The 27,257-nt window shown below is 41.8% G+C and overlaps 1 protein-coding gene across 1 annotated transcript in view; it reads right to left on the bottom strand.

The window, feature by feature from the left end:
• Positions 1–27,257, bottom strand: part of LRP8 (LDL receptor related protein 8) — a 169,763-nt gene that overhangs the window by 40,919 nt on the left and 101,587 nt on the right. The window contains exon 3 of the mRNA XM_084210968.1: positions 24,931–25,053. Within this exon, the coding sequence (XP_084067094.1) occupies positions 24,931–25,053 (123 nt within the window). The remainder of the gene's footprint in view (positions 1–24,930; positions 25,054–27,257) is intronic.

Raw genomic sequence — 27,257 nt, 5'->3', positions numbered from 1 at the left:
TCTGCCTTTTCAGAAAAGCACCATTAAACAACTTGGTTGAAATGTCAGACACATCAAGACCAATTTATCACAATGAACTGCAAATGCCAAGGATGGACAACAATGGTTTATTTATAAGGAGACAAGAGCAAAGAAGACAAGAAGGTTCCATTTACTCACTACCGCCAATGGCACATTCTTCTTTCTCTTTATAGGAGGCTACAGAGTCTTTCAGAGCCCCACAGAGCCTAACTGGCGCCCCACTGTTTGCTTCCTCTTGTGCCACTGCTGTGCTTTTCAGGCTCCGGACATCATGTATATTCAAGAAAGCCCAAGAAAACAAAATTGATTTACTTTCAGAAGACCATTTGTCAGGTTCTCACCAAACAGGTACTCTAAGAGCATACACAAAATGCAATTAAGCAGCTTCTACTGGTGGGAAACCCACAAGACTTTTCATCAGCAGACTGAAAAGAATGCCCTTTGTGGAAATACATCATCTTACAGGTCTGAACAGCTTCTCTCTCTATCTCTGCTGAAATAACTCCCCACCCTCTCCAGACTGCCCCTTGTGGTTTTCCCAGGTTCTTCAGAGGCTCCAACCCAAAACATTTTTTTCTACAACAGAGAAAACTCAATACTAAAATGGTTTAATTATTTTCTGCTATGTCAACGAACTGTTCCCACAAATACTTCCACTACTTTTATTATGGAATTAAAAATTCCTACCTCCCTCTTTCCTCCAGCAATGGTTTAGTTGTCAGCTTTTTTTTTTTTTAAAGGAATGGTTTTTAACAGGGACCTCCCCTCCTCAAACACTGGCCTTAAATCTTCTTTTGTCACAACTGGCAGAACTGCCTCAGAGATGTACTGAGAACAAGATAAGTGTTCATACCTGCCCAAGTACAGGACTAGAATCCAGTTTGTTTCCAGAGAAAACAAGCCAAACTGGTAAATGAGCAACTGTTCTGCAGAGAGGAGGGGAGCTGACAGGCAGAGATTGCTTAGGGAAATTCAGAACTCAGAGTTCTCAATCACTGAAGATTTGTGATTCAGAAAATATCTCAGTCATAAGTTTGCATATATTGTTCTTTATATATATGTGTGTGTGTGTATATGAATTTTTATCCCTATCTACACTTACTACTGACTTAACACTCAGAGTTTCCCATTGAAGTATTTAAGGTGCATAAGAAACACAGTTAAAATCCATCTTCTGACTTAAAATATTGTCACAGCTGAAGCTGTATTTGACTGGTACTTTCCTTCTCTTGGCCCTTCTCCCAGTTGCAGGCGGCTGTGAGGAACACTGGCCTCTGCCCCATTCAGCACAGTTCACTCTGCAGCTCAGGACAGCTTGCTGTTGTTTACTTTACTTTACTTTTGATGTGTCTCAACTCTTCAAGACACATCAGATTCTGGGTGTGATTTTCTAAGGGTGTTATATCATATTTGATACACTTGATCTCCCTGATGCCTTCCTTGTGACACCTTACGATCAGCAGTGTTTGTGTGGGGACAGCAACATCCATGGTGGGTGATTCCCACATCCTGGGAGTTTCTTTGGCCCTGGTGCACAGAGCACTGTGAGCACACAGGGACTCCCTCAACCCTCAGCCTTCACTGGGTGCTTGAGTTTGGACCTGGGCATCAGCAATACACAGAGACAGAACACACCGTGGGGAATGCTAATCAAAGAATTGCTCCCACTAAGGTCAGGAGCTGCACTCAACCTTCTGTCATGTAAAGCAACACAGTACAAGCATCAGCCTGCTGGGATAGCAAGACTGACATGAACTTGTGACTTCCAGAAAAGCCAATCCAGCAGCAGGACTTGCTCACCATATCTGTATTACACATGCACTTGAGATCTCTGAGAAAATCCAGGCAACTCTACAATTTCAGTTGAAAGCAGCCCACGCCAAAACAAATGTCATGATTAGTGGCTTAAGTGAATTAAGATTACAGCAGTGAGAGCTGGAATGAGACCAACCCACCAGCAATGACGCCTCTGTTGACAGAAGCAGCCCCATCCATCTGCTCCCACAGGAAACTCCGTTCTGGTCAAACTGGGGCACGCTGACAACACCAATTCCCAGGGCTGGGAGCTTCAACTGATGCTGCCTGACTCTACATTTCTGAGTGGGTAAGTAGAGGCTGATGTGCCATAACCTTTGTGGCAGCATGCAAAGGCACAGAAATAGTGAAAAATCTATTTGTCCTGCACAAAAAGATAATTAACTTATGGGCACTGCCTTTCAGCTTTCAACATAAATTAAGCAGCTAAAAAGACAGATTAGGAAAGGTGACTAAGGAACTATACTGTAAAATGTCAGGAACAGTATTAACAATTGATACACCTGATAAATAGATTCAGTGGTGTGATTTGTTTGATGATGGCTTATGTTCATAAGTTCCCAGGGGAACAGAAAAGGATTTGCAAAGATTTCCCTCCATTGCACTGCACAGTATAGCCCTTATTAACTCCATTCTTGTGTGCATATAAGAAGGGCTCCTCCTTGTATTAGGAGTCTCTGATGAGTCTCCCACTCCTCTACCTTGAAACTGGAGGGAGAAAATAAGCTTAGCACACAAAGGGTTCAGCCTGTCTAAAAGAGACAGGTAGCAGGTACCTCACTTTTGTGCAGATTAGCACATTGGTGATTACCACCTCTGACATCAGAGTGAAATAATCAGGAATTCAAAATCCTGGGATTAATTCTAATTACTGAAATAGAGACTCACTGTCAGAATAACAGTGAAGTAACTTTTATAGGAAAAGTGTGTTCCAAAAGCACAGACACTACAAACAACCACAAGTAAGAAAATGATTCTCTGCTATCATGCCAATAGTCATAACAGGTGTTATAAACGGTATTTGAGCGCAGTGAAAGGAGGCAAGAGATCTCTACAGCAGGCTGCACCAGGTTTTAGCTAATCTCCATGTCTCACCATGTGAGCCACCTGCATGGATCAGGAAGAACAACCCAGGTTCAGAGCTATCCTGGCACACTTGGAATCCTGAATACTGTCCCAGCCCAGGACACCAAGCTGCACAGAAAGGACTGCTACTCTTGGGCTTCCAGTGCACCACCTTATCTTCGATTCCTGATTGCTATGTCTTACTCATCCACTTCAAAAATCAAAACTAACATCAAACTTGGCTACAAAAAGCATTTCCTTCCCTCAGTCTGACTGGCAGGACTTCAGCTGATTTTGTATTCCTGTAAACACAGCAAATGCTCTTTTGGTGCAGTCATCTGAGCACATCTCACCTAATTCATCTCAGAGCTTCTCCACATACTGTCTGATGGCACTTCTGTTCTCTACTTGATACGCCCAACAGGCCTTGCTGCTGAGAAATAAAGTCCTTAAATTCAAGTCAGTTGGCTGGTTTTGGGTAAATCCAAGTCTAGGTCAATGGCCCATGGCAAACAGGAGGTCAAACTGGTTGATTACATGATCCTCCTTCATCTCAAACTGCAGGAAAATTGTGATACTTTCAGTAGGAATCAGAAAGCTTTTTAATTGCCTTTAAACTGTTCCTCATGGTCAAACTTCTGAAATTTTAGAATTTACAAAGATCAGATGTTTAACAGCAGTGAGGATATAGGCTGCTGATCCTCATTAAATTCCATTTTTTAACCAGCTAATGCTTGTATAACAACAGTGTTTTTAAACTGGTGTCTGTAGAATACACTGTGACATTCCCCCACTGTCAAGTCTGGTTGTGCACAGAGAATCCATTTTCTAAGAGACCATGACAGGTTATTAGGCATGAGAGAGATGCAATGCACATGATACAGTGAGGGCTTTCTGCTCCTGAACAAACTCCATTTCCTTACCTGCCCCTGCACACATGAGAATTCACTGCAGAAGTTCATTCCCTAAAGCAGCTTTTATGCCCAAGCACCTTGAGACAAAAGCTGCCTCTGCAGGGGAAGTGGAACAGTTGCACAGATATTGTCAGCAATCCCTGAAGGCCAGTCCTTGGCCTTGCTCTCCACCCAGCCCTCTTGGCATCATCAGCAGCGCCCTGCTGGCTCTGATGTTCAACGCCTCGAGGCACTGCTTTGGTCAGGGATGCACAAATCCTTTAATAAACTTGAATGAGACACAGGATAACCCTGGGATTCCAACTCCATTCCTTGCTACTGCTTTCCACAGGCTCTGGACAACACAACATACACAAGAACCATGGAGCACACCACAGCTGTGGTGTGACCTGCTGCAGAGCTGAGCTCCACTCCACGGAGCAAGGCAGAAACGTGAGCAACAGAATGAGGCTGGTGCAGTCCAGCTCCAGCTGAGTAAAGCATCACTGCAATTATTGCTCAGTGTGCAGCCATGGGAGAGCCCAGGAGCCACGTGCCACCTCTGAATGCCCGTTTCTCATCTTTGCTGACACCACAGCCATATGGTCACGAGAAACATTCACTCAGATTAATCCAGAGAAGAAATGAATACAGCCCTGTAGTGACAGCCCTGCTTAATGACAGTGAAGCACAGTCCTCACTGTTTAGAGGAACAAAAAGGGGATTTTGATAAACTCAAGTCAGAGGCCATCTGCCAACTTTCCCCCCTATTACTACCAACTTTGGCCCTTTGCATGTCTTCTTGATGAAAGAGGAAAATCCATAATTTACCCTGGAATTGAAATGAAGAGCTGTTTAAAACCATTACGTGGTCCCTCCTAGTGAAACCACCAGCCCTCTTGCCTTTCTCTCTGCTCCTCCTCTAAACCAGAGCAGAACTTGCCTTCAAGAGGAGTTTGTGTCTCTAAGACATTATTCTGGCTACTGAAAACCTGAGTTTCTACATCAGATTTCTTCAGATAACTTTGTACTACTTAAAATTTTATTTTCTCTTCACTGATGGTTTTCTCTCCTCTCAAGGATCAGTTGGTCATGCCCTTAGCTTGGCACAGAGGCAAGAAGATACTAATAAAAACCACAGGGAAAATCGCAGACATCATAGTAAGAAACCAGAACAGCTGAAGAAGAACCTGTTCCTGGCAGAAGTAAAGCAGCAATGTGCACTGCTGGTCTCAAACAGTTTCATAATAAACTGACAGTTGACTTTGGTAGTTAGCAAACACCCAGGCCTGCCAGCAAAACCCAGAACTCAAAGTTTTCTTTAGAGATAGTTTTCTAATAGAAAAGCTATTAAATATTCCCTTTGTGAGAGGCATTTTTCATGCTCAATCAAAAGTAAAGCTTAAAAAAAAAATTCAGGGTCAGAAAAAAATACTCTGCTTTTTTTCTACCCTGAACATAACATTGTCTTTAAACTCTATTGTTTCTAGAGCTGCTTTGAAAGAGAGTGATGTACAACATTGTCCTGTCAAACCTCCCATCCCACCACTGTCTAGATCAATAATTACCCTGTCAATCTATGTACACATTGCCAGTTGCAAGGCAGTTCAGCCTTCCCTCCTGTAGTAACAGTATTGGGGAAGGTCAGAGGAGAAAAGAGAAAAAGGAAAAAAAAGGGGGAAAAAAAGGAAAAAAAAGAAGTATTTTGCCTTTTCCATAGCTCAGAAATCAAATGGAACTCCAATCTTTGATATGGTTGAGAGCTGAGCTCTGTTTCTCAATACCGATCCTCTACCTCTGCTTTCTTCCAGGCATGCCTACCGTGAAAAACTAAGTCTGGCTACAAACAACCTTTAAAAATCTATCATGATCCACTGGGCTCCCCCTTGATTAGTGATGCGTGATGCTTTTTGAACAGTTCTGATTGAGGCAGGCCTTAGGAGAATACAGAGCCGAGGGTAAGAGCTGACCCAGCACAGAGCGGTAGCCAAGGAGGCGGCAGTGAGCAGAGCTCAACCACAGCCATGCTCTGGGAAGGAAGGGGAGTGGCAGGGCACAGCTGAGAGTCGGGAGGTGATGGCAGCACAAGCTGGAATGAATGGAAGTCAGCTCATTAACCCGAGAAATGCAACTCCTGAAAGGAAAACTTGTTCCCTGCCCGAGAGCAGGGATTCCAGAGCCTTGTGGGCAAACAGATTTGTGAACGCTGAAACTTTCTCACGCAGCCACTGAGGTGACAAATGGATGTGCTGAGCTGAGGTGACAAATGGATGTGCTGAGCTGCTGAACAGAGCCCTCAGGACTGATGTGCCAGAGGTGGGGAACAGCCTCAGCCTGCCCCCCAGATGGGACTCCTTACAAGCCTTCAGTCACCTATTAAGGTGTCAGCCTGATTCCCACGAGCTGGGCATCCCACGGGCACACAGCAGAGCCCACCCCGATACAAAGCCCAAAGCCCATCCTTCCTGGTCTGGGTTGGCAGAGACCATGGAAAGAGCTGATCTCCACAGAAACACAGGTAATAACCACAATCTCCTGATCTGAACTGATCCAATAATGCTTCCTGCTTTATTTCTAGCCTTTGGGTCTAAATACATTGCAGCTTTAACAACATCAACTTTTTTCACTAAAGATTCAGTGATAAAATACTCCAGATTGCACCACAAAATAAATCAATCATCCCTCCCTGTATGGGTTTGTAACTCAGCACTTTGAAAGCATCTTGGAACAATTTCTGCACACATACTTTTAGATAAGGGATAAATTTACTTTTTATTGAATCAAATGTTATTGACTGGCTTTGGTTTATAGATAAAAGTGACAGAGTTTTCTAGGTTCTCTTCAAATTGTTGGCACTGTGACCCTGAACTGTTTAAAAAATTAGTTTCTAAAAATAATTCATTCTCTCCACTGGCAGAATCTCACTCCATTCTCTCAGCTTAGGCAGTATCTTAGTCCAAGCCTACCAGACATTGTCACCTTGGTCACTTGTCAAATTCGTATACAAGCAGCTAAGCACAGCACCAGGACAGATTTATCTATTTTTCTTCCTTTATAATAATTTCTAGAAAGCCCCAAAATACGCATCCCAGAGTGCTCCATTTCTATTACAGCAAATCCAGAAACAAATTCCAGATGGCAGCTTATTTCATACATATTCTGGCATATTTAGGCACTTGACTTCTCCAATTCTTTGGGAGCAAATTAATGCTCAACTGAAAATTAGGTTTTAAAGCACAGTTTAAAAAATATTCACCTGGCTGTATCACTCAATTAGCAAAAATCAATTACCAGATGCCAGTCTGAATTTGAAGACAGAAAAGTTACTGTATTTTGTAAGTGCTGCAAATAATGACAAAACCCCCTCAAATTGGAGAAATGTCCCTGCAAAGGTGACTCTGTTTCACAGGCCCAGTGCACAGACTGGATCTGAGAGTACTGAGCAGGTCAAAGCAAACATCTAGAATGATCCTGGATGAACCCAGTGGACAGCTACCCTGGTAAGAGGAGTTTTGTGGGAACAAAAGAGAACAAAAACCCTGTAATGATCCTCACAGTGTCCATACATTGTGCTCACTTAGCAACCAAGAAATATGTGGGGCCAATTTACACCTCCAGTTCTTTCCAGCAAGGCAGCAAGACAGAACTTGGCCTTTAAATGGAGATGTAAAATATAATATATATATATATATATATATATTTATATATTTATATAACTGGCATATAACAGATATGTTAACTGTATTATATAAATTTTACTGGCAGTAAAATTTATATAATCAGGAAATTATAAAAATTTATAGATCAGGAACTGGCAGTTCCTGTCTCTTGCTCGTCCTGATCACTTAGGCAGTAACTAGGAAATTGTCAGATATTCCAGTACCATCCTGAAGATAAGCACAGTTTGCTATCTGATGAACTCCTAATGAATATACTGTTAATTGCATAACCTTCCTTCAGCACAGGAACTTTTCTGTTCATCAAGGGCATGGATAAAACAGCTTCTTTGCTTTGGAGCATCCTTGTAATTAATAATATATTCTTCACACTTCTAAATATAACCCATAATGAGATGCTTTAAAGGATCCAAGCTGCACCTTTCACCAAGTGCTTTTGATCAGAAGGGAAGGAGCCAGAGCTTGCTCAGACAACAGAGGCTGCTGGAACTGCGACTGTCGACTGTCGCTTCCCAATCCTGAAAGGCTGCAAACGACTTCAAACGGCTCAGCAGCAAAACATGCCAAAACAGCTTCCTCCACCTAAACCACACTGTCTCGTTATCTCTGGGCATATTCTGTGCACATCAGAGATGAAAAGAAGTAGATATATTAGATATAGATAGTACATATAATGGAGTCTGCATAGATGGATATTGGTAACTTCTACTCGTTAACATTCTGCTCATTAACTCCATGAAAACTCTGCCATCAATCAGGTGATGAGCTACTACAATGTGCAAAATCTCCCCAATTATGTTTGCCATCCATGTGACCTGGCACCTCTCAGAGATTTCTCCTGGTTTCCATGTGTTAGGAAAAACACATCTCCAAGGATGACAGAACAGAAAATTAAAGGTTTCTTGATACCTATGTCTTTCTCTGGAGACATTTTCCAGAACTTCTTTATGCTGGGGGTGGCAGAGCACTGGAACAGCTGCCCAGGGAGGTTGTGGAGTTTTCCTCTCTGGAAACATTCCCAACCCACCTGGACATGCCTCAGCAGGGGCACTGGACTGAATATCTCCAACCCTGACAAATCTGTGATTCTGTGACCTTCAAATAATGACCCATGGTTGGGGAGAAGAAAGGAGAGTGGTTCTCCCCAACCTGTGGAGCTCCCTTAACTGAACAACACAGTTTTTGCCCTGAAAATTCCTTCCCAGTGATTTGGATTCCATGATTCCAAGGTGGAGTTTCTTCCAGTGTCAGAGCTTGCTGTGCCTTGCAGCAGCTGGGCCAAATGCCTTCACCTCTAATCTGTGAACATCACTGCTGTCTGTGTGCAGCAGCTGAGAGAATTTCTCATGTTTAAAAGCCTCAGGACCACGACTTTACATTGACACCTCATTTAAACAACAGCATTTCCTTAAGACAGGTACCAATTTTGATTTAAAGACTTCAGCCAGAAAGGATTTCTGTACAAGTGAGTCCACTTTATTTGCCACTACTATTTAGGGCTGTATCTTATCTGTGTTTCTCTTATCTAGTTTTCTGGATCAGGCTGATTCTTGCTAAGCTGAAGAAACAACTGTGTGATGAAAGAGACAGGTGTAAATTGATAAAGGCAATTCTCAACCCTCTCTTCAATAAATCAAATATCAAATACCCTTCTAATAAGGTTTATTTTTCAACTCTAATTATGTGAGCCTTGCAAGGTTGTTCACAGCCCCCTGTCTAATAACCTTTCCACTTTATAGCAGCTGCCCATGTCTTTTACCACCTTTCAACCACCTGCTCTTCAACTTGCTTAGTACAACCTCTAATTATGCTGTAAACTACATTTTTCTAACCTTTATGTTTAAGTCAAATCACATATCACAAAATACACACAGTAGCTTATTAAAATTCACAGTATCTTATTAACAAGGTCATGATTCAATCAAGAACTACTGAGAAGTGACACAACTCTTGTTTTCCCTAACATGTTGACACAGATTTTTTTTTTTTTTTTTTTAAATCTTGATGCATTATGTTCCATTATCAGGCTCTCTGTGGTTTTGTCCAAAACTAACAATAGCCAGTTAAGCACACACAGCTTTGGAGCTGAATTGTTATTGTTGTAGCAGTCAGGAACTCCACGTTTGGGCTGTAGACCTCCTACAGCACGTTCTGTACTGTGCTCTGTTTAACTTTTTAAACCACCCTAAAAATACTGATCTTACTAACTTACTGAAACTTCCACCAGTGTTCCAATATCTACAAAAACCAGTAATGAAAGTTCTAAAAAAAAAGAAAAAGTAGAAATACAGATCAGAAAACTGACAGGCTGTGTCCCTCAATGAGAGTTTGCCAGTGCTTCTGCTTTAAAAGCCAAACATTCAATCGCTGCTGTTGAGTAGTAGGAATGTCATTAAATGTGCAAATGCAACTTCTTCCTCTTCCTTATGAACAGAAATTAGAAATACTTTCAGTATTTACTCAGTTTCTGCCACTGCAGCCTATACTTGCACTCTCATTGATCAGTATCACACTATATGGATTTGTTTTTCTTACAGCTAAAGAATTCCTTACAATCCTTCCTATACCTGGCCACAAAACTCTCCTGTTTGCTTCTGGCTTTCCTTATTCAATAAATTTATTACCTAAGTCCCCCTTGCACCTAGACTGTAATAATTTCAACTCTCAATATTATGGATTCTTACACTAATTTCCTACAGAAACAAAGTTTCCATATACAATTAATGCCTCCTCCCAATAATCTGCTTCTCTATCCCCATAACCAAATGTGGTGGCCAAACTAAATAAAAAACCAAAAATATATGATATACTGAGGGGGAATTTTATATCTTCAGTGAAAATACATGGCAGAATGCTCTGACAGAAGAAAGGGTTGCATCAAAAGCCCAGCCTGTACTGGATGACAATCCATACAAGAAGAAACTGGGGAAGTTTTTAATTGGAATTCTTACTCTCTTATGCACCAAAGAGTCAATCAAGCCCAGGACATAAAGGAACAGGAGTCAGGGATGGAAGAGACATCAAATTCACAAGTTCTGGTGCTCCTGAAGTATTTGCTAACTCAATGATTGAACTTTGCAGAAATCCCACCCACAGAGCAAGCAGGAGAAAAGCTCACAGAAGTACAGTGTAATGTGGTTCTTAAGGGCTGCTGCATGATTTTTTAATGCTTTCAGCAGGAACACTTTCTTTCCAGCCTACCATAACGAAAAGAAACAGAATAATCTCTGAGACCAAGTTCTGTTACCTGTATAGTAGGTCAGATTGCACTTGGTCTAGGTAAAGTAATTTTTATGACATTCAGATTGAAAGTACAGCTCATTTCCTATGCAGGTCAGCTATAATTTCCTACACAGCCACCTAAGACTTGAGGGACTCATGTCAGAACTTTAAATAACAGCACTCAGAGTGCCCAGTCTTTCCAAAGCCTCCTCTGACAATGAGGCAGAGCTGTCTTTATGCAGGTCCTTCCCACCTGGCAACTGCAGGAGCGAAGGCTCACAGAGCTAAAGGAGAAAGGCTCTGGCAGATTGAAGAGCTTTGCCCCAAGACTCAAAGCACCAGCCCAGCCCTGCTCCACCCCAAAGCCAGGAGCAGCCAGAAGCCACCAGCCCTGCCTGCCAACATCAGGGACACGGCATGATGGCAAGCACAGGCACTTCACTGAAGGCACAAAGGGCAGCTGTGAGGCAGCTCCTCTGCTCTTTGGGCATCTCTGCTATCTTCCCCAAAGAAAACAGATGCCAGGCTGCTAATCTGCTTTAGGAGAGGGAAAGAACAGCCTGGCAGAGATTTTGATCCGTGTCACAATTACAGTTCAGTCCTGGAGCAACACACATTTCTCATGATCCCCAGCTGGAATTAATACAAAGGCTGAGCTGTACCAATATAACCTTCAGAATGATCAGGAAATATTCTCTTGCTTCACCCCTAAAAAGCAACTACTATGAAAAATGTCTGGATACCTAAAGAATGCTTCATTCTGTTAAGTTAAAAAATCAAAACCAACAAAAACCACAATCCAAAACAAGAGTAGCCATGTGAAATCATCAAAATAAAATACTCCTTTCCTCCTGTTTGAAACTGATTCCTGATTGACTATTGCCTGGAGAAATTTGCTGGTAACAATGTTCAAATCTATTGCTTGATTACATTTTTAATACAGGTAACAGCCTACAAGTCAGCCCAGCATCCAGATTCCAGCGTGTACCCAGTCTCAATGACCCAGGTTATAGAGAAAAGCAAACAGATTCTGTGAGCCTGTTACAGAAGAGGACATGTGGGGCCTCTTGCTGATTTTCAGTCCACAGAACAACCTGACTTGGTCAGCCCAGTCTCTCTGCAGTGTAGGTCCAGCTCTTAATTTAGTTTTAGCTGACAACCACTGCACTCTACACAATGGGCTGGAGCTCCAGGTGTAGTAATTGTGCTTTTAAAGACAGATTTCTGCATCCACTGTTGTGTGCACTGGCATGTGGCATCCTGGGCTGCATTAACCATGCACTGAACCATCACTCTCGAGGCTGCTGTTCCTCCTTCCCCTCTCAAACCTCTCCACTCTCTCCATCCAGCCAGTTTTGATCTCTCAAGGTCTCTGGAGTTTGGGAAAGTGCTTAAGTAATTACAGTACAGAGGAAGTAAGTCAGCACATGTGTTGAGCTACAGAAATTTTTCATTTGGCTCAGGAGGAGAGAAAATGTGTCTTGAAAGCCAGAAACATCAGCCCTTGTTCTCAAAATATTTGATGAGCAGATAGGGACACACTTCACTCCTTCTGGAACATAAGTTACACGACAGCTTCCAGTGGCAGCTGCTTTACACTCTGGAAAAAAACACTGCTTTTTCAAACCACAACCATAGGAGATGAATGAAAAAAATCCAAAGGAAGGAGAAGAATATGCAGAATTGTTGTTAGGCTATGTAAAGTAAAGAAGTGACCCCACAATTCTCAAGTTCCTCCCTGATTTTGCATAGTCATTGAATATACTTTTTGCAGGAACTTGAATCCCAGACATGTTTTTATTTTAATTCTTTTACACAATTTTAGAGATTTCTTCTTCATTTATTATGTATAACAGGGATTACATTTTTATTTAGTTTAAATTGGCCTTTTCTAAACATCATTCTATAGCTTCAAGCTACTTCCTTTTGAAATGTTTTCACAGTGGTCGTCTCCCTGGTATTTAGAACTCACCATGACTAACTCCTCATAGCTTCTTAAATATATGCAAAAAGAAAAGGACTTTCATTTATGTTACTAAATGCAGTCACATCACAGACTGTCTCCTAAAATCAGCCTTTAAAAACAATAATAAATATTTCATACCATATGCTGAGAATATCATGGGCTCTAATCTCATAAAGAAAACAGAAACACATGGAAATTCCTTGCTCAGTACTCTGTGGAAAGAAACTGTAAAGCAGAACTCAGAGGGGTGGATAGGAGTTGTTATGTACAAGCACAATGCAAAGGCTACTGTTAAATAAACAGAAATCTTGTGCATTAGGAATCAAACTGTGCTCAGAATTCAGGCCACCACCAATCAGAGGCCACCAGCAGTTTAGATCTATTAATTCTTCTGGTTTGCATTCCAAGTACCATTTCAAAGGACAATTCTGCATTTCAAGTAAAACAAGGTATAATGTTTACACCCACACAGTGTAACAATGAAAGGAAGGAAAAAAAAGAACAATGAAAATTCTCAATTTTCTCATAATCCTGACACACACTTCTGCCTAAAAACTTCTCTTTAAACCTTCTCAATCAAGATTTCCAGCTCACAAAACATAACAAGGAATAGCTCAAGACACTAAGCAATGGAGCATGACTGAGACAAGGGCATTCTGCAATGATGGGCTGACTTCTCCACAACCCAAAAATCCATGCTCCCAGTCCAACAGCAGCTGGAAGTAACAACAGTGACCTTTAAATTTCAGGACAATAAAATCCAGCTACAGCAGGCAGTAGAACAGCAAAGGCAAAATGTGAGAGCACATATGGGAGAGATGATCTGTGCCTAAAGGCTACACAGATTCATAACTCCCACTTCTTTCTTAAACATTCCCAGGGATGGTTTTGAAAAAGTTGCTTAAGCTCAGTTTTTGTCAGAGTCTGTGCACCTCACTGCCTTCACTGAGCTACTGATGCATGTACACATGTTAGCAAAGCACAGGCATGGCCAGATGCCCCCTTTCCAACCACCACTACAGAAGCAGAGTCTGCAAAAGGAATTGCTTCCTAGAATCCATTAATTAAGAGTATTCACCTCAGAAGCTGCTGCCTACACTGAAGCATCCCAAAGGGTGCATTTAAACACTGACAATCTCTTTCAGAAGTCTCAGATCCTATAGATATTTTCTGGTGTATTTGTGAACATCTAAGCTTTACTCCTTACCTACACTTCTTGTGACTTAAGAAAGTATCTTACTTAAAGAGTTGTGGATGAAAAATTTCAGTAAGGGATTGTGGAAGAGCAACAGTCAGCTTAAAATGTCCCATTTGCTCAACTTTTACTCAGTTACAAAAAAACCTGGCAAGAAATTAGACCAACAAGAGTACCATAGTTAAAAGCTTTTAACCCAATGGAAAAATCCAATCACAATTTATAGCCTTATTATTAGCTGGTGTCTATCAGACAGGAATATAATCAGACATACTCCAATCACCCAGTTCTGATGACACAGCAGCAGCCTTGACAAAATGACACCAGTTCTTTTGCAGATGGTGATGCTTTTAACCACTTCAGCCACCCATGGCCCCACCACAAGGCAGCAGCAGAGCCAAAACAAAGCCAGGGCTCTTGACTGCCTGACCTGCAGCTCCAGGACTTTATGGCAAGATGTCCTGCAAATCCCCTGAGAACCACACACGGATATCTTCATTTCCTACCACTGCCTCAGCACAGGGGACAGCACAGAACCAGGTGTGCTCCCCCACTGGCACCTGACTCCTGCTTCTCCCAGTCCTTCTCCTTGCCCTCCTACCTGAACTGCTGCTCACCCTGCCCTTGGCACAGGGCATCCTCCCGTATTTCCTGGGCACGCTCTTCTTCTTCAAACCCACCTTCAGAGGCTGCTTTTGCCCAATGTGCAGTAACTATAATTAATTAATTATAATTAATACAATTATCTCTGTATATGAAGGGTAACACTCAAGCCACACCTGGTGTCAGATGAGGGACCCTCTGACCTTACTTTAATCTGTTCCACTCCTCCTGCTATTCCTCAGTTTCCTTGCTCTTTCTTGCTTCTCTCAAGTCTGTTCTGATACCAAACCCCTCTGCCAGCCCCCTGTAACCTCAGCACAGCCATAAACTCTGGGCCAGAAGGCAGCTGCACAGCCTGGGCAGAACCCCACTGGCTTCAGCAATGCCCTGCTGCAAACTCAATTGCTTAATTACACTGCAAACACAATTGCTTAATTACAAAGGAAACTGGCACTGCTATTACAGGACCCCTTTTCTGAAGCACCTCTTGGTGCTGAAATGCCAAACTGTGATTTAAGTTGGTGGTTTAAGGGCTTGTTGGTTATTGGACAGAAGAACAATTTAGAATGGGCTGGTAGTAGAGTAGTTAGGTGAAAAAAGGAACTTAAAAATGGGATTTTAAGGGTGACAATATTTCTTTAATCCCTTAAGAGCTGTTTAGTTCACTGTCTGGCTTGAATATAATGAATCAGGAACTATTTTTCCAGGTTTCACATCAGGTAATTATGGACACAGAATAGAACTTTAATTATGAGAAAAAAACATAGATAGTTCTATTGTGATCTTCCACAGCATTGCTGTTTCTTAGAAGTAAACATATTGTGCAAGCTGGAAAGAAACCATTGATTAAAATAATCAAAAGCCCTACTAGAAGAAGCGTGGACGTGCTTTTCTTTGTAAAAACCAAAACATTGTATCTGACTAAAGATAAAATAGTTGGGGTATTTGAATTACCTCTTCCAAAGTCCACTTTAATTTTTCCTCACAGATTCATTTAATTAAATCTACTATTACAGGGTGGGTTTTTTAATTTTACATACACTATACAAAAGCTTGGTGTACTCTGGGAAATCTAAGAGATTAGAAAATCCTACCAATAGCTTTTTATCTTGATTTGTTCCCAGTCATTTTCAGCTGAAGCAACTTTAAGATGCTGTTTCTAAGAATGCCAGCATTCAGATATTTTTAAAAATTAAACAGTGGAAGTTACACTTATAGGTAACTGATAAGCAGAAAAACTTTTCAGTTCCTCCTCTGAAAACCTGAAATATCATTAAAACAAGGTGTCAGGGTGATAGGGAAGAGTCCAGAACTGGAATTACCAACCATGCCAGGCTGTTACTGGAATAGGCACCGCCTTTTCCCCAGGCTTTGTCAGCACAGTGGGTGCTCTGCTGTCGATGCCAGCCCAGGACAGGCACATGAGCACCAACAAACCCTGCAGGGGACATCAGGCAGCTCCAGTGCTGCAGATGCTCAAGCACAAGCGAGAGCAGGGGGTTCCTGTGGCTCCCTCCCTTTCACTCTGTGCTAACCAAGGAGCAAGGCTGTCCCCTGGCCCTGGAAGAGGGAACGCTCCCAGGGCACCCAGCGGGCTCCATCGGGAGCGCGGGTTCCGCACGGCCCCAGGGACCTCCGCATCAGCAGCTGCTCCTTCTCTCCTTCCTCCCAGGCTCACTTTCTCTCTCTTGTTCACTGAGATTATTCCAACTCTAATCTAAACAGGGAGGAAAAAGCCCCACAGAACGCTAGGGGGACAAAACTGTACAAAAGATAAAGGAGTTGAGCAGCATTGAGATGAGACCTATTTGTAAAAGAGATTATGGATGCAAAAGTGCTCCTTTTGTCACGAGGGAAAATAAAGGCACAAAAGGTCCCTCGATGAGCAAACATAATGAAACCTGCCAAGATGAGCGATAAAATCACAGAAAGAAAAATTATACAGGTCTCCAGGACACTGCCAGAATTCATTGTAAAACACTTTTTCCTGCTTCCTGAAGTCTGTACTTTTAAAATTAAAATGAAAAGCTTGCCTGAGGATGGTGCAGCATTTGTATTTCACCTCATATCTTCCAGGACAGTATCTCCTCTCTGTTCTGTCAAAGGACTGAATAAAACAAACAGCATTCAGGACTTCCCAAAACTTCATACCACAAAGGAAAATCTGAGTGCAGTGTCCCAGCCCAGCTGCAGCAGCTGCAGGGAGACCATCCCCCACCATTCCTGGCAGCACCTGCACGGCCACAGCGAGGACATTGCTGCACCAAGATCCAGGCTCATACCAAGGGGAGATGCTGGTTTATCCATGCTAAAGTGACAACTCTTCTGAGGTTTTAAAGGTGTTGACAAGTGAAATGCTGCTAAAAGGCAAAGGAACCAAGAGGACATGAAGAACTCAGGGAAAAAAAAAAAAGGATTCAGTAGATAAGCATAGATTTAATAAATTCTACTATGTCCTCATCCTTTTATGTGCGAAAGAAAGTAAGTCTGAAAAGGCTCTGGTGCTATTAAATAATTGTGTTTCTTATCTTGGAGAGAACATTTCATCTTTTATATACATACAAAGAAACCCCCACCTGTTTTCTTTTTTAGAGGATGGAATGGGCAGCTTAGATGGCAATTTTAATTGAATGTGTTCGGGCTGTTGCACAAGAACACTGATGTGTAGACCTGTGGCTGGGAAGAAAAGACTTTCCCTAACCACCTACACCTTGACTTCATTACAAATATCCCTGCTGGTTCTCACAACTTAGCTCCAAGGTTGATACTTGCAGCACATCTAGAGGCAGCAATGCAAATTCCAGTGGAATTCAGTATGTTAATTGCTATTTCTTAGTCCCACTCCACATGGGGATGATATACCTGGTGAAATACTAGAATGACCAATTGTTCTTTTCTCTGTGTGCCTGTATGCATTTCTCAACACACATGTATCATTGTACACACATAAATGCACACACAACGGCTAGAAATGAAAGTGACTGTCAAACACATCACACATGTTAATCCCTGTACAGGAAAAAAAAGAGCTGTGGTTATGTTTGCAACCTCTGCCAAAACAGAGAATCACAGTCTCATACAACTTAGAGAGCTCCAGTGACAGGGTAAAATGGTGAGTGCAGGCAGAAAAAGGGTGCAAGGACTGGCATGAGCCTAATGTGTGCTCTAATGAAGCACTCAGTTCTCTGCATTTTAATGCAAAGGATTTGTAATGTGTTGTAGTAGGTTAAAACACAAGACAAAAAGGGTCAGCTGAAATGTGTCATTTCAAATACAGACATGAACACAGTGTCCCTAGAAAGGAGGCTGGAGCTAATGCTAAAGCCAAGCCTTGATTCTGGCTCTCAGGGCATCCCACAAGGCACAGGAAGGATCCACACCACTCTCACACGTGCAGGCAGTGCTGGCTCGGACCCTCACCCCAGAGCAGAATCTCACTGAAAGCATTGCAGGCATTAAAAATCTCCAGTGCAAGGCTTAAATTACAGAAATTACCTACCAAAGCATGCAGAGACTGCATATTAAACCAGTCTTAATCCTGCTCCTAATCCTAAAGGAAGTAGGATGGAGTGTCATGAGACCCTTATTAAAACTGCAAAAGGTTTCAGTGGGAGTGAATGAAAACAGGATCCTACAACTGCAGAAATAGAGAGAGAGAGAGAGGAAAAATACCCATCAAAGAAAAGGTGGTAGAACAAGGAAACACAGTTTCAATATAAAGTTCATTATGACACTAAAATGCAGAAGCTATTTTAATGTCAGTAATGTTGAGATAAAGTCATTTGATAGTCACTTATTTTCCTCACACCATAATTCACCAATTTAAAAAAGGGCTGATTCGAAAAGGGTTGTCTATGCTCTTGTACTGCAATCCCACTTCACTCAGTTAAAACATTTTGGTTTGCAAATTATGTTTTGCCTTTGATTCCCAGAAATTATTTCCTTTTCACATCGGCCATAATAGCTAAAAAATTGTGATTCCTGCATCCTTCCCTCAATAATCCAACAAAAGGATAAATATAAAAATCAGGTAATCCGAATTTCAGAAAGCAGGTAGCAAAAGAATGGAAAAAACAAAAGCACCAAGCAGTGAAAAGCTACTTGAGATTTCTGAAAAACTTTTACATTTTTAGCAGTTCAATATTTATAGCCTGGTAAATAATTACACATACAAGAGCTTCATGCACTCAACTTTAATTTTCCTGCTATTCTCTCCTATTGAAATAACTGCAAGATTAATTGCAGCCATAAAAAGGCAGCATCCAACTCTTTTATGACCACTCCTGTCTATAAACTGCATGAACCCATTAGAGCAATAGGGAGAATCTTTAAATGCTGGTATTTAAACTTTGTAGCCATCAACAACAAGTGAAAGCACAAAATCGATCTGGGGATGGAAACACAGCAAATGTCCAAGCAGACAATGCTACAGGAAAAAAAGTGACTCCCTCACAAGATAACCCTGCTTAAGAACAGAACCTGACAAACATCAGACCAGACCCAGGAGTTTTTTCAGTTGGTTTTCCTACAGAACTTGGTCAGCCCTGTGCAAAGGTCACTGCTGAGACTTAAGCTCTAAATACATTCCCATAAAGGAAAAACACATTTTGTGTAGGTATTACTTAAAACTTTTCAGCACTGGTAGAACTGCAGCACAATCATTACAAATCCTAAATTCATTAACATCTTTAGGTAAGTAAAATGCTGAGATCACCAAAGCCATGTAATCATCATCAAAAAGGAGATGTAATTCACTGCCCACAAGCCACAGACAAAGTTATCCCACTACTGGAGATAAACTGCTCAGCTTTGAGTTTGCTGAATTTCCTTTGATGTAAAAAGAATAATTTCACGCTCCAAGAAAAGGAACAGGATGCCAGAAGAACTGGATTTGGTTCCTTATTCTGTCAGAGACTTCTTGTGTTAGTCCCTGAGGATCCTCTGGGATATTGAGGTCGGCTCAGGGCTGCTCAGTCAGGACACACCTGAAAGCACCCCAGGCAGGTGCAGTGCTTGTGGGTCCAGAGGCACTTGGGAAGCACTGGGCTGAGATGGGAGGGTTCAAACAGGGTAAAGGTCCATTTGTGAGAATTTGAAGAATCAACCACCTTTAGAATAGAAGGGAATGTAAGCCACCACGGCCAGGGAACTACAGGTCTGCTGACAGAGCTCAAAAAGGCTTGTCCATCTCTGCTGTTAAACTCTCCCATGGAAAAGGAGCTCTCAGGAGTCTGGAACCCTCTGCAAAGTAGACCTGGAAGCTAAGTGGCATCTTAAAACCAGAAAAATGAATTAATGTCCAAGTTATATTTTGGATGTGATAAAGCTCTGACAGGGGTGAATAAACAAAGCAAAACCTGTATCCTTGATTACAGAATTGCATCATTGCCAATTATCTGACAAAATAATCTGAAATGAGAGACTACAAACAAGCAGAGGTTGGGGGACCAGCACTTGTTTGGCCAACAGAAGAGAAGGTTAAAGGAAGATATCACTGCTGCCTTCAATTCCAAAATGGGAGGGAATAGCGAAGATGGAGCCAGACTGTTCTCAGAGGTGCACAGTGACAGGATGGGAGGTGACAGACACATGCTGCAACAAAGAAAAGTCTGTCAAGATAAAGGGATTTTTTCCATTAATAGGGGTGGTCAAACATGAGGACAGGGGTCCAGTTTGAGCAAGGAATTGGGCTAGATGACTCCCAAAGGTCCAAATTATGAATTCTGTCTTAAATTATTCCATGACTTCACGGAGAGATGATCATGGCAGTTTTCATTTTATTTTGTCTCAATAAATTTGATCACATTGACAAATCAAAGCTTTCATCACTAGCTCTACAAACCAGTCTGGGCACCTGGAAAATGAGACTGCCACTTTTGTGCCTTGTCTCTGGGAGGATCCTGTGGCTCTAGAAGTATTTCCACATCCAGTACCTTGTCCTATATTTGCTTTACAGATGGGTCCTCAGCTGCTGCACTTCAGCAGTGCTCCCAAAGGCCCAGCAGGGACAGTGCCAGGGGACAGGGCTGTATTTCATGCTGGCTGTGGCCAGTTGGTGCAGTTGGAGTGTTGTTAAAATGCACACCTGTACATCTGGCATTAACATCACCGTATTCAATTCCCTAAATGATCTCTAACAGATTATTCCAACAGAACAGCCCTTAATTTACATGTTCCACTGCATTTGCAATGCCCAGCATCTTATCACATTTATACCAACAGATCTGCTCTTAACCTTGGGGAAAAAAAGAAAAAAAAAGGAAAAAGAAAAAAAAAGAGAAGCTTTCTTTACTGCCCCAGGTCCCTAAACTGGGTATCTGGCTGTGCCTGGCTGATTTGGCCTAGTTTTTTCTTTTGCTACTCGATGGCCCAGTGTACATGATGCCCTGAAAGGAACACTCCACCCTTCTCCAGGAAAAATTCTCCAAGGGCAGGGAACAGTTTATTAAGTCCTTTTCCACAAAAGCACAGTAATGTCACCAAACCCACTCAGTCATGCAGGAGATCTGCATCAAAGAAGAATAATAGAGACATAATATCCTTTGGGCTGAACAGAGAGCTGGGAGAGGATTGTGCATTTGGGGGTGAACAATACCATCAATGCTTCCAACAACAGCATTTTACATTTGGGCAACTTAATAGGAAATGAGGGCAGAACTGACCAGCACTGAGAGAGATCAGCAGGCACAGCAGCAGCACACAGAGTGCCTGGGACCATGGAAAATGCCCATTAAAAATATAACTGTCAAGTTTGGATACATCTTCCTGAAGCACTCATGACATGTACTTCAAAATAAGAAAGAAGTGCCTGAACTGGTGCTGTATTTCAAACCAACATTCATGGTTTGATTTTATATTCCACTTCCATTTTAAAATCTATTTCCAGAACTGCTGCTTATTAAACCTGCCCTATTAAATCATTCCCCTATTAAATGCAATATGAATTAGGTTTCCCAGTCTCTTTTTCATCCTCTTAACATCCTACATTCTAGCATCCTGTACCTTTCTGTACAATAATTTCTGCTCTTAACCAGGAGAATGTCACATATCTGAAAAAGGAATAAGTGGTGAGTTTATGCTCTCTGCATTCCTCGATCTCATTATATATACAATGTCCTAAGGCAAGAGTTTGCCAGCTTAGATTTTCCCTTGCTCTATCCCTTTAATTTGTGTTCCCATCACAGTTGTTACTGATTGTTAGCATTTGTTTTTATTTTTCTCTTGAGATTTTAATTTTCCTTTGCCTAAGTCACTGATTAAATAACCTAAATTCTTCAGAGGGAAACTTAAAATTTCCTGCTTGTATAAAACCCAGAATGATTCAGTATCCGTGCTGGAACATCATTAGGTGGATAACATTCATTTTGCTGGAGGTCTCTGTTAGCTCAGTCAGAAAAATGACTTCCCTTCCCCCTCTCTCAGTTCCAAGAAGCTGGGTAAGAAAAAGGTGAGGAATCTTTCCATACTCATAAGCAGAGCCTGTGTATATCAGCAGTGGCTGCACCACAGCCCCAGGGCATCACCAAGCCACACTGGGCTGCTTTTAGTGGCAGTAATGAAAAACAGGGCCAGGGCTCTGCATATGGTGGGGTCTCTAATGTAGAGTACATGTGAGCTACCAAAAATCTTCTGCCAGAAACCTGTCTTGCAGAAAAATGAAGAAATATAAGCAGCTTCTTATATACAATGAGCCATTTCAAAACAATAGCCTGCATAACCATCTCCTCTGAAATCAACCAAACTAATCAACCTTCAACTAGAACCAGAGCCCACAACAGGGAGAAGTCCTAGAGATTTCATCAGCTGAGGATTCAGTGGGACTCATGAGATACCCTTACAGCCACCCCTCCCAGACACTTTCAGTGGCTTGAAGAACACATTTTAAAAAATAATAATTGCATGAATAGCAGAAAAAGTGCAGACATCACAGGTCCAGCAGAAATCAGGCCAGCTGTGATGCCATCTCACTTATCCAACAGGACACACAGGTCATGCTGTCCTGAACACCTGGGAATGGCTAATGCCCCTAGAGAGGATATTGTTAGGTACAAAGCTGAGAACTCCAGTGATTAGGGAAACAGAAGAACCAAAGTACAATTTTGGTTCTGTAAAAAAAAAAAAACCAATCCCAAAAAAGCCCCCAAAAAACCAAACCAAACCCCAGAAACTGTTACCTTCAACCAAGATTAAGAGATGGGGACACGACATCCCTAAGTACCAGTAAGAGAGCACAAACTGTATTTAAAAACACACCACAAAAGAATTCAGAAAATTAAAAGCCATTTAGCAGGTGGCTAGGTGCTGAGAGGAACAGCCTTGTTTTCACCACATTCTAAGCTGGAAGTACACCTAAAATGCAACAGTCAGCATTATTAATGCTCTTAAACTCCCTGGATTGAATGGACTATGGACAATGTCCCAGTGCTGCATTAACTGAGGAATAACCCCAGATCCTGGCAGAGGTGCTGGCAATTATGGACCTGTCTGAGAACCATTGATTTTATAAAGCAGTTTGATCTCAACAGAGGTGAGAAACCTCTTCTTTCCCAACCTGCCCCTTCCCTAGGGAAGCTCTGCAGGGCAGGCTGTGCTGCATTTCTAAGCAGGAAAATGAGACAATCACAGGCCCTGCAGTCACCCCTTGACACAGGAAGAAAGTCCAGCCTCAATTTCATCAGGGAGAAAGAAAATGAGACTGGAGAGAAGTATCATACAGGAATGTCCATCTATACATTCTGCCTGTCACTACCTTTTCTGTCACTACAGCCTCATATCAAATAACATTTACACAGATGAAGAATCAGGCCTTTCACAGTAATGGGCCAGATTACAAGGAAAGCCCAACATTCTTAATAGTTTCTTTAATAGAACAGGAACAAATTTCTTCCTGTGTTGCAGGAAGTTGTTTCATGGGTTATCTATTTTTCTGAACTGAAGAAACCACGAGAGAAACACAGACTTTGGTCTCTTAGGAAGTTTCAAGTAGGAGGAAAAAAATATTTTAAAAAAAAATCACAAAAATCTGAACAAATTACTTTTCTCTGAGGACAGCAGTCCCGTATGGTAACAATCTGAGGCTCAGGTCAAGTTTCTTTTGTGATACTTAAGATTTAAGGCTGATTTCCCCAGAGGATGAAATAAGTGGGGGAAAAAATGAAAGGTGAAATGGGTAGAAAAGGGATGGAAGATGATTAACAGAAACCATCAGGGATCTCAGTGCTGCCTGGCCTATGCACAGCTTGTGCTACAGCCTCTGACACGAGATTTGCAGGCAGAGACTGCAGCAAATGAAGCTGCTTAGTTATTCAGCCCCCCTCCAGACAATCAGGTAGTAGAAGTAGCATTAATGAAGGAGCTTTTAACTAAGGAGGATGCAGGGTGAAAGACCAACCAATACAGTACATAAATATGTTAATGTACTTATTGAGGTAATTTTTTCTGTAGCCTGTATGCGGCTGCAAAAATGATTCAATTCATTTTATGCAAGAGAAGTGCATTCATCTCCCTTAATTAGGGAGAAAGTAGGACTGGTACTGGGATTAAAAATAAAAGTATGGTTGATTTTGAAGTCCTCTATGTACCCCATTCTGGCAAGATCTGATAAAATACTTCCTCCAACACTGCTTCTGACTCATGGGAATATTTCTGAAGTACATGACTGGAAATTCAATAGAATGGCCTGTACTAGTTTCTCGCTCCGGCAAGAACAGATCTGCAGATATAAGTAAGAACACAAATATAAGTCTACATATTAGTATTTTCATTAAAATATCCCTGGGATTCCCTTCAACTCAACATCAGAGAACCCTTCACAGTTCTAGAACAATGGAGCACAAATGGGCCTCCTCAAAAGGCCATGATAAAATGCACTACATGAAAATCAAGAATGTTCTTTTTACTTACTGGGTTTTTAAAGGGTGTTACCTGCAGTAACATCTGTCACACTTACTCTCAGCTTTAGTTATTTTACATTCCTCATTTTTCATCTGCTGCTTTTTCCATTTGTTTTCAGATGAAAAATAAAAAATGAAGATTGAGCAATGCAGTTACATTGCAAAACTCCTCTGAAATAACACAGGTGCTGTCTGCAGTGATGATAAATCCCAATATGTTACCATGCAAAACACCAAATCTGATTTTCCAAAAAGCCTGATCCCAGGTGAGTGTGACACTTCTCCACTGCTGCTGATCATGAGCCTGACAAGCAGCTCAAGATGTTTACAGTTCCCTTGCAGACAGAAATCCAGACTAGACAGCACTGCCTGTATCATAGTCTGGAAAACAGGTACATTTGAAAGTTTGTAAACCGTGTGATTTGAATGACCTGAATCTTTTGTGTCTTTAAATTTTGTTCTAGCACAAGCATAAATTGACAGATCATCTTATTCCCTGCAAGTGCTGGGAATAACAGTTTCAGTTTCTCTGTGCTTTGATAGCAGAACATGTCTGGAAACACCACTTTGAGCTACTCACTGCATGCTGCTTCTGATTCATCTGACCCGTCGGGACATTCTTCTTCCCCATCACATTTCCACCTGGCTGGGATGCAGTGCCCATTGTCACAAGTGAAATCTGACTCAGCACAAGTTTTCTTTGCTGCAAGAAAAGAGAAAGTACTTGGCATGAACATAAACAGTGCAGAAGATCTCCCCTGCACCCAACCCCACCAAGGATGATATGGATTGCCCTGTGCTAAGAGGATTTATTTCACATTCAACATTGCTTCTTCATGACAGAGTCCCACATATATCATAGATGGGTGTTTGTTCCCACTAGAACTCTTACCCCTCCATTATTTGATGAGGATTCACCCTTTCATGTCTTTTTCCAGCCATTCAAAAAATAAGGATGTTCCTTTTCAAGACAATTTTCTAAGGCTCTTACTATAAAAAGCTGCTGCCTTCATGGAACTGGAAGCATGCTGCATGATTTACAGACAGGCAAGACAAACAAGTATCACCTTTGGAGTACTAAAATCTAAATAATAATGTTTCTATCTGTGCCATCTATTCATGGCTTGTTAGTACATCTGTCACCACAGCAGATGATCATAAAGCACTCCTTCAAACACTAACATCCATTTCATTAAATGTCAACCACTCCATGCTCTTTGCTTTGCTTGCATTAATCTAGGGCTTGAAAAAGATGCAAGACATGAACTCAAGCAATTAATTGGTCTATTCCTCTGTGCCAGTGGTGCAGCACCATGTGCTCTGCAATTCCAGTCAGCATCTTCCCACTGCGGCAGAAAGAAAATTCCACTTAAATTGTGTCCCTTCAGGCTGAGGCCTCAGTGTTGTTGTGACACCACTCACTCACTGCTTTAGCAGTGGGGACTTCAGGGGCTTTTCTGCTGAGTCCTGAGCAAGGGCTGGGGCTCAATGTCACCACACTGAAGTGAAATGCTCTCTGGCTAACTGGCAAACTGGTTGGTAGCCATCAAGTGACGCAGGAAGTGCTGGCAGGGGGATTTGTCTCTTCCCCCTGCAAAGCTGCTCACAGGCTAATAGGATCACAGGAAAATTCAGGTAATGAAGGACCTCAGGAGGTCACCAAGTCCAGCCTCCTGCTCAAGACAGGCTCAGCTTTGAGGTCAGACCGGGCTGTTCTGTGTTTTATCCAGTCTGCTAGGAAAAAAACCCCAAGATGGAGCCAGCACAACCTCCCTGGGCAACCTATTCCATGGCTTAGCTGCCCTCACATCACAGTGAGACCTGGGCTTGCCAAGCCATTCTCTCTTACAAGTCATGTGCACACACATTGCTACATCAATACTTCTTCCAGCAAACATTTTCAAAGCATTAAGCACAACAAATAAGCCTCTGGGGTTTGATCTTTTACTTTTCTTTCTTGTTTTCCTATATGAGCTGGAAGGGAGTCATGTTAAATATCACTCACGTGCCCACACAGGAAACATGGAGCATTTCTGTCTGAGGTGCTGGAGAGACCTCCAAGGCTGAAACAAAGCACTCATTTTCTAGCACACAAAACATGCAGCTTCCCTGTGCAGACATCCAGCAGGAAAGCACTGCAAAGCACCACTAAGCAGCTGTACAATCTCTCAGGATGCACTTTTTAAAGAGAACATACATTTACTCCCCTTCTGCTGCTAAATGAACCAGATTCTGGAGAATGAGGGGGGGAAAAAAATGGACAATTTTCAATTTTCTCTTCAGCCATTCAGAAACTTATAATGGACTAATATAGGACAGAAAAATAATTCCATAAAACCCAAGAGTTTTACAAGACACCAGTCATACTAAGGATCATCCAAAGATGATGTCCATCTCTTATGCGAAGGAAAAGACTTTCTCCTGAATAACTCCTTTCAGAAATCCAAAGTTTGTGAAACTGGCTGTTGCACATCACTGCTGGGGTATTTAATGCAAGTTGTAATGAATCTGATGTATTTAATGGCCAGAAATGCTGACACTGATAGGATACCCATGCAGAGCTGAAGTGAGAGCACTCTCCTGCTGGCTGGGAAGCTCGCTGGGTAAAATGTTGGTATCGGCTCTTAGGGGAAGGTTGTGGCATCTATAAATGAAACTATCACAGCTCCATCCAGAAAGGAGAAACCAGGGTAATACTGGAGATATTAGAAAACTAATTTTTAAAACTTTTTTTTTTTAATGTACTCACTCTCTCAATGCCTTAATATCTTGCTTCCCACAGCAAAACTGTCCTTTAACTTATCCTCTAGAGATCCAAATGGCAATAAAACTACTATTGTGCCTAAACCAAACCCTCCTTCTGCCATCAGTCTCACAGTGTGATGTATTTCTAGGACATGGGATGCA

The sequence above is a fragment of the Fringilla coelebs genome (genome assembly GCF_963513975.1).
Source record: "Fringilla coelebs genome assembly, chromosome: 9".
Lineage (NCBI taxonomy): Eukaryota > Metazoa > Chordata > Aves > Passeriformes > Fringillidae > Fringilla > Fringilla coelebs.
Note: the sequence above shows the minus strand (reverse complement) of the source record. Positions and strands in the feature narration are given on the sequence as shown.